We start from the raw sequence: 8867 nt of genomic DNA on the forward strand, positions 1-8867 counted from the left end.
CCCAAGTTTACAGGGGATGGCATGTCACTTTGGGACTGGGCAGAAAGACTGAGAAGTATGCTACGTATGTATCCCCTTGACCCTCTAGCCCAGGCGGAGTTGGCCCTCCTAACCCTTGATGGAGAGGCCCGACAGACTGTGATGTACCGCCCACCTGGGGACCGTGACACCGTGGATAAAGTGATAAAAATTCTAGAGGACATGCATGGTGACACTACAGATTTGGGACACTTGCGCTTACGGTTGTTTCAGCGGGTCCAAGGGGAAAATGAGACAGTAAATCAGTATGTTAATGCATTACAGGAAGTGACGGCCCATATCACTAAGAAAACTCGAGATGGGAACCGAGGACTGGGACCATTGGATGAGGTGTTGCGTGACCAACTGATTGCTGGCTTGAAAGACCCTTCCCTGAGGCAGATCCTGAAGGAGCGGCTGCGACTGAGCCCTGATATGGGCTTCCTGGAGGTAGGGGCTGAAGCTAGAGTCCTGGAGAGAGAAGTTCCTGTTCTCAAAGCCACAGTTAGAAGTCATGAGGCAATTGCTCCTGGATTCACCAACCAAGAACCTGATTGGGTGCGGGAAATACGTCAGGAAATTCGAGACATTCGGGGTGAGCTGAATTCTATTAGGAAGACTCCTACTGCCCCCTTGCCGACGGACCGTACTGCTCAACGCGGACGGAGACCAGAACGAGAAAGACGTTCCTATCCGGCCCCAGCACGACATGTACCCGACCTATCGGCAGAACGAGGACCGGAGTGCTGGACCTGCGGAGGTAGGGGGCATATCTCCAAAGACTGTCCCAACCTAGAAAGGAGGAGGAGGGGACAGCTGTTAAACTAAAATGCCCCACGGTTGTGGAGCATACCGTGGGGTCTCGAGCTTCAGAGAGTAGAAGAGGGAGCTCTGAAGACATTGTCTCCGAGAGGCCCATTATCTGGGCTGAATTCAATGGGCAGCGGATCCGTTGTTTGATGGACACCGGGTCTCAAGTGACCACTATGCCTGAGACGTACTTCCAAAGTCACTTTCCTGAAGTCGCTCGTTCCTGCCGGGAACCCACTGTCAAACTGGTGGCGGCTAATCAACTACCTATCCCAGTAGCGGGAGTAGTATGGATGTCTGTGCGGGCATGTGGAAAGGACCTCGGTCGAAAAGGGATTGTACTGACCACCGGGCCCGGAGGCGATGGGCCCATTGTAACCCTGGGCATGAATGTGCTGAAAGAAGTCGGACAGTTCCTGGCTGAGGGCTGTAGCAAAAACAACTGGACCCGCGCCACTCGAGACCCAGCTAACAAGAGAGTGTTCCAGCACCTCGTGCGGGTCAGTCAGATTCAAAAGTTGCCCACTACCTCCCAGTACCTTGGTAAGGTATCGATACCGCCCGAAGCCACAATAACACTGCCGGTGGGACAGACTGTACTCACTTTGCCGGTGCTGGCACATGTGTCCTTAGAGGGCGTGGACATTCAAGTTGAACCAATGGAGGGAGAAGAAGCGCCCTCTGGACTCCTGATTGCTCGAACTCTGGCCACCGTGCGGCACGGTCGAGTACCCGTGCGCTGCATCAATTTAAGTGGCACCAGTTTACAGTTGTTGCCCTGACAAGAGGTGGCGCGAGTGTGCGTAATGCCGGAGGCCCTTACTAAAGCTGACGCTATAGGGCTGGCACCTGTGGAAGGAAAACCATGGACCCTAGAGGTGTCCCTCAATAGCCAGGAACATGGAAGAGAACCGTTGGCTGGACGCCACCTCCTGGAAGAAATGGAAGCTAACCTGACTGAGTTTTCTGCTGGACAAGTGAGGCAGATCGAACAACTTCTACAGCGATATCAGGGAGTGTTTGCACAGCATGAAGATGATTTCGGGTGCACTCGGGACATTCAGCACGAAATACCCACCGGAAATACTGCTCCCATCCGAGAGAGATATCGGCAGATCCCGCCTCAAATGTACCAGGAGGTGAAAGAGCTATTGGCCCACATGTTGCGGAACGGTGTGATCCGTGAAAGCCAGAGCCCCTGGGCGGCTCCGATCGTGCTGGTCCGAAAGAAGGACGGTACCCTGAGATTCTGCGTAGACTATCGGAAGCTGAATGCCTGTACAGTACGGGACTCCTATCCACTCCCCCGAATCGAAGAGTCTCTATCTGCACTAGGGAGCGCCAAATTCTTCTCCTCCCTCGACCTGGCCAGTGGCTATTGGCAGGTCCCAGTAGCTGAGAAGGATCGTCCGAAGACAGCTTTTGTTCTCCCTATGGGCCTGTTTGAGTTCAATCGAATGCCGTTCGGACTAACAAATGAGCCAGGAACCTTCCAACGGCTGATGGAGAGATGCTTGGGGGACCTCAACTTTGAAGCCACTTTAATATATCTGGACGATATAATTATCTATTCCGCAACGTTTGAGGATCATCTCCGCCGATTGGAACAAGTGTTAGAACGGCTACAAAGGCACGGCCTGAAAATTAAGCCTCGTAAGTGTCGTCTCTTCAAACGAGAAATTGAATATCTGGGGCACACTGTGTCCAGTGCAGGGGTGCACCCCACTGCGGAGAAAGTAGCTGCCGTGCAGAAGTGGCCCACGCCCGCCAATCTAAGGGAACTAAGGGCATTCCTGGGGCTCGCTGGATACTACCGCAGATTCATTAAAGACTTCGCTAAGATTGCGAACCCGCTCAATGAATTGCTGAGAGGAACAGCCGGGGGAGCCAAGCGGCAGCCCATTCAGTGGGGCCCACGACAAGAAGAGGCATTCCGAGCATTGAAAATGGCGCTAACAGATGCCCCGATTCTGGCCTACGCTGACTTTTCGCAGCCGTTCATGTTGTACACTGATGGAAGCTTGCATGGGCTGGGAGCAGTGCTGGCTCAAGTACAAGGAGGGAAAGAGCGAGTGATCGCGTATGCCAGCAGGTCACTCCGAGATACGGAGAAGAATCCGGACAACTACAGTTCGTTTAAGCTGGAGCTACTAGCACTGGTGTGGGCCATGACCGAGAAGTTTGCTGAGTACCTGTCAGGGTCAGAAGTGCAAGTGTGGACAGATAACAACCCTTTGGCCCACTTGGAGAACGCCAAACTGGGCGCGTTAGAACAGCGGTGGGTCGCAAGGATGTCCAAATTCCAGTATAAAATCGCCTATCGGTCCAAGGCCCTGAACACACATGCAGATGCCCTGTCCCGGGTCACTCAGGCGGGGCCGAAGAAGGACAGAGATGAGGAGCTCGAAGGCGACGAGATCCCGGATTTCAGCCAGTTCGCCGCTGCTGTGGTCGACGCCCAAGAGACCAGAGGGGAGCCGAGGCCCACTCAGATTCTGGGACGTTCAATAGACGAATGGATACATCTGCAGCAATCCGACCCGGAGCTAGCAAAGTTGAGAGAATGGGTCGCCCTTAATCAGAGACCCGACCAGGAAACCAGAGCCGCTTCACTTCCAACTACCCTACAAATCCTAGGCCAGTGGGAGAGGCTCCTCCTGAAGGATGGCTTGCTATGCCGAAGAATCCAGCTGCCTCGAGAGTTTGATGTTACCTGGCAAGTGGTAGTTCCAGGAGCACTAGTAACACAGCTAGCCCAAGAAGCTCATAGAAGAGGTGCTCACTTCGGAGTAGAAAAGACCTTCCGGTGGTTGCAACGGCTGGTGTATTGGCCTCAACTGCGACAAGAAGTCGAGGGGGTCTGCCGAACATGTCGCCAGTGTGAGTTGAACAAGCCCCCGGAGCAAAGAGCTCCCATTCAGACCATCCGAACTTCTGCCCCCTTGGAAGTCTTGATGATTGACTACTTGATGGTAGGAACTTCATACAACGGTTATGGACACTGTTTAGTCATGACTGATCACTTCACCAAGTTTGCAGTAGTGACGCCCACTAAAGATCAGACGGCAGAAGCCGCAGCCAAGGCCATCTGTCAAGATTTCATCCGGATTTATGGGTGCCCGAAGCGAATACATTCTGACCAGGGGGCCTGCTTCCAAGGACGAGTGATGGATGAGCTATACCGCATCTATGGGATCGACTGTTCCCGGACAACGCCCTACCACCCGCAAGGGACGGGGCTTGCGAGCGCTTTAACCGAACCCTGTTGCAAATGTTGCGAACACTGGAAGCGGACAAAAAGATGAAGTGGCCCGAATTCGTGTCCGAGCTGGTGTGGGTGTATAATAATCGAGTTCATGCAACCACCGGCTACACCCCCTACATGTTGCTGTTTGGAAGAAGTGGCCGAGAAATCACCGAACTGGAGCTAGACTCAGAAGACCCCGGTCCGGGCAGTAGCCCAAGTACCTGGATTCGAGAACACCAGCGTCGACTCCATACCGTGAGAAGACTGGTTGCTCAGAAGTTTCAGGAAGTAGAGCATGCAGTTCGGCCCCCGACCACAGGTGGATCGCTTCAGCCAGGAGACCGAGTGCTGGTGAGGGCTAAACGATTTGGGAGTAAGCTGGACCATCGTTGGGAGGCAATACCATATCGGGTGGTGAAGAAGGTTCACCCAGACAACCCCGTCTACGAGGTTAGGCCCGAAGGGGATGACACCGCGACATCCAGGGTGTTGCACCGTAATATGTTGCGACCTTGCTCCTCTGAAGCAGAAGTCTGTAACAGGGCTGGGCCCTCAGACGTGTTGGCTGAAGTGCCACATACAGGAACCTTGGGGGATGAAGAAGGGTGGGCCACAATGCAGTTGGGCCCGTCAGAACCGTTGGTGCCACTCCCGAGTGGAAGTCAGAATGAGTCAGGAAATGATTTGCAATCCCCAGTAGTTGATTCCTCGGATCTCCCGGAGTCTCCTCCTCAAGAAGAGCCCTGCAGAACTGAGCGGGCTAATGCCGGAATTCCTCCTAACCGGTATGCTCAGGAAGAGTTTATCTGGTCTCGAATCCAACAGAAAACGCAGGAGTGTGCCCAACTCCTGTCTGAGCTTGCACTGCCTGGAAGGAGACATCAATTCTGCGAGGAGTCCACTCGCCCGAGGACTGGCGAGCAAAAAGGAGGGAGGAATGTAGAACGAGCTAAAAAGCTTGTAACAGAACTTCAACATGACGTTTCAAGGATGGAGCGAGACTGCCATCTACTGGCCAGAGACAGTCAAGCGGAACCAAAATACACAAAGGAAGTTCCAGGCAGGGGAGATTCAGAGGCTGGACCCGATCAGGTGACTTCCAGGAAGGAGTTCAGAGAGATAAGAGGCCAGCGCGCCAAACCTGAGGGGTCTTTGGCGCCAAGCAGCAGAGAGGAGCAGACGTGCTCCCTGCGTCCTGAGAAACCCCGTGTGACAGGCCAAATCCAGAGGCCTGAGAGGTGCTCCAGCCGGGCACCGGTAAAAGAGCTCCGGATCCCTCACAGTTGTGACTCGAGTGCTGTGCCTGCTGAGGATACTAGGAACCTGATCGCTGTGCTGAGTGAGTTCGCGGAACCCGACGTCGGCCGCCGACAGACGAGGCCTGGACCCCCCTATCCAAGGCTCGAGAGACTGCCCCCAACAGCCAAGCAGAGAGGAGCTGCATACGTGAGCAGGGCCGTCACTTCCACTGCTCACCCACGGTACCGGGGACAATTGGGTTTAAGTACTCAGGTTGGGAGGGGGACGGTTGGGGCTAAAGTAGCACAACGTGATTTAATTGAATTCATCCGGAAAGAGACTCACGGCCTAGCGGGAATAACCGGTGACCCCCGCTAGGGCCAAATTCACGGTTAAAGAACTTGTGTGGTGCTTCTCATGCTTGAGGGCATCACCTTGCTTTAAGAGACTGCGCCTTATTTTAAGAGACTGCGCCTTATTTTGAGAAATTTCGTATTTTTCTGATATTTCAAACCACTGTTCATTACCCTTGTTGCTAATCCCTTGTTTCAGTATACCTGTTGTATAAAACTGTTTACAAACATCTCTGACTGTTCTCGCCTTGTGTCTCTGTGCGTTGCATTCCGGCACCTGCATTACACTATTCACATGGGGCTCTTCATACATGGATAGAGGATAAGTTCCAAACTTGACAATATTCTTCTAAGAGAAAAGGATTCTATTTTATGGAAGTTTACATTTCATCTGTAAATGTACATTGGTATTTTGTTCCTTTATGGGATTTTCCCCTTTTTATTTGATTGTGATATTTTCAAGTATGTCCTATATGTTTTACAACTGATAATAACCAGCAAACATTTGATCTAAAACATGAATGTAAATGCAGCAATGCAATGTAAACCCTATGACGTTGAAGGAAACATACTTGGATCATTGAACTCCACCATGGTATATTGGCGAACACCACAAGGGAATCGGGCAGTCACACGGTCCAGGAGCCAACTGTTTACAGCCTTCAACTCTAGAAAATCATCATACATTGACCCTGTGGTGTCCACCAGGTAAGTCAGGGATGATGATTCTGGAGGAGACAAAAAATATTTAAGTAATTTCATACACCAAGTGACACACTATAGATCTAGGACATCAGAATTGGGAACTCAGCTGCCAAACAAAATGAACTGTTCTCAAAAACTCAGGAATTTAAACATAACAGTAAAAAACTCAAAATGACAAAAAAACACTGACCATAAAGAAAGCAGCTAGCCAGCAACAAAGAACACATAGTAAGGACCAAACACAAAATAACGCACTATTCTTACTTGCCATTCCATTACAATTAATAACTCGAGTCAAAGGGTTTACGGTTTTCCAAATCTAGTTTAAAATACTCTATTGAGGCATTTAAGTTAATTAGGGAGTTCCAATTTAGGACCCTTACCTGATTGATTTTCATACGCTTGATGCAGAATTTGAGGTTATACCAGTATTCAATATACAGTATCTTACTCTCCCTCTCCCTGTCCCTTTCCATGTCTCTCACGCTTTCCCTCTTCCTATCTCTGTCCCTCTTCCTCTCCCTCTCACCATTCCTCTCCCTCTCCTCTCCCTCTCACTCTATCTTTCTCTCCCTCTCACTCGCTCTTTCTCTCCCTCTTTCTCCCCTCTCCCTCTTTCTTCCCCTCGCCCTTTCTCTCCCTCTTTCTCTTCCTATCTCTCCCTCTTTCTCTTCCTATCTCTCTCTGTCTTCTTCCCTCTCCCTCTTCTTTCCCTCTCACCATTACTCTCCCTCTTCTCTCCCTCTCACTCTCCCTTTCTCTCCCTCTCTCCCTCTTTCTAACCCTCTCTCTCTTTCTCCCCATCTTTCTCCACTCTGTCTTTCTCCCCCTCTCCCTCTTTCTCTTCCTATCCCTCTCTGTCTACCTCTCCCTGTCTTTATCTCTCTCTTCCTCCCTCTCCCTCTTTCTCCTGCTCCCTCTCCCCCCTCCCTCGTCCCTGTCCTTCTCTCTCCTTGTCCCTTTACCTCCCCCTTTTCCCTCAATCAGATGTCTTATTTTGTGAAAACAAAAAATGTTATTGTAATTCTGTCCAATTCTTACCTGATTGGGAAGCACAATGTTTTTCACCACCTGTAATGTCAGTAACTGTAAATGTATTAAAAATTATTATTATTACCATATACAAGCAAATATATACATTCGATGCAACTAATTTACAAAAACAGATATCATATAATCTCAAGAATACAAGCACATTTATCCATTAGCATGTAGGGTATGGATCTATCTATGGAGGTATCTATTTAACATGAAGAAGCGGCCATAATCAGATCCGGTGAATGAGGGGTTCAAAGCTTCTGCTGCATAAGATGCAAGTATTTTTAAAGAGGTCGTTCCACTAACAAAAGTACATTTTAATCAATAGATCGTGGAATAATAATAAGTTCCACAATTTGATGTGCTAAAAAATGTTCCTGTGCTGAGATAATCTTAAAACATGTGTCCCTGCTATGTACTATGTAATGGCTGTTTCTGACCATGTGGTAACATGGTTTTATAACACCACAGCTCCTGGCCAGGAGAGGAAGCAAAAGACAATACAGACAGGATAGCATGGGATAACAGCTGATTATTTCCAAACATTTCCCTGTCTGTTTTATCACAGGAGTAAGTTTCTGCCATGACACCAGCTCTCTGAGATCATCATAAATTAAATTAGTGGCAGCCTGATGATGAGCTCAGAGTAGACAACTCTGGAGGTGAGGCAGAAACACTCACTCCTGTGATAAAACAGGCAGCAAAATGTTTTACCTTTCAGAAAGCAGAAGCTGCAAGCCAAAGCTATGTCTTTTTTTATAGTTACTTATTATTCCTCCCATTGCCAGGAGCTGAGACATGTGCTGAACATGTTCCTGTACAGTCAGACACAGACACACAGCCATTACAGTAGCAAATTTATAAGATTATCAGCACAGGAATATTTTTTTTTCTGCTGAATTTGAAAGGTGCCGATGCCGAGATGTGTGGTTCATTTCAAGATCTGTTCTACAGATTGTGCACTTACTGTACGAGTATGTTGTTGATTGGGCGTCTCCTGTAATGGGTAGAAAAAAAAAGGTTCAACACAGACGATGTATTATCCTAATTTTTGAGACACCAACAATCAATTAGATATTTTATACCCACCTCTTGATCCTCTTGTGAGTAGAAAAATAAAGGTAATATAAAGTGGATACATGTTAATATTATCCAGTGACTATCATGAAGTATTGATAGTTTCTTGATATGTCCTGCGTGGTCTACTCTATGTAAGATGTCTCTTGCCCTACCTTGGTCTAATAGCAGAGCTCGGCATGAGCTGCTTTTATAAAGTTTAGAAAGGGAGTGAATGGTCCGAAGACAGATGTCAATCATATTTTTTACATCCATTTCCTTGTCCCCTAATTTCCCTAAGATAATATTGTCTTTTGAATTGCTGTCCGCTCAAGAATTTGAATCAAAGAAATCAGTGCTTTAAGTGCCAGTAATAAATAGTTTTGTTGAATTAATATGCA

At 48.9% G+C, this 8867-nt stretch overlaps 1 protein-coding gene across 1 annotated transcript in view; it reads right to left on the bottom strand.

Annotated features, from left to right (window-relative positions):
- Positions 1-8646, bottom strand: part of LOC141160926 (uromodulin-like) — a 67043-nt gene extending 58397 nt beyond the window's left edge. Inside the window, exons 1-4 of the mRNA XM_073645726.1 lie at positions 8500-8646; positions 8378-8407; positions 7414-7458; positions 6240-6395 (exon numbers count right to left, since the gene is read on the bottom strand). Of these exons, the coding sequence (XP_073501827.1) occupies positions 6240-6395; positions 7414-7458; positions 8378-8407; positions 8500-8551 (283 nt within the window). The 5' untranslated portion in view covers positions 8552-8646. The remainder of the gene's footprint in view (positions 1-6239; positions 6396-7413; positions 7459-8377; positions 8408-8499) is intronic.
- Between the last annotated feature and the right edge of the window lie 221 nt (positions 8647-8867).

Source organism: Phyllobates terribilis, unplaced genomic scaffold (assembly GCF_046119375.1).
Source record: "Phyllobates terribilis strain yellow unplaced genomic scaffold, ASM4611937v1 Scaffold_9__5_contigs__length_417890890, whole genome shotgun sequence".
NCBI lineage: Eukaryota > Metazoa > Chordata > Amphibia > Anura > Dendrobatidae > Phyllobates > Phyllobates terribilis.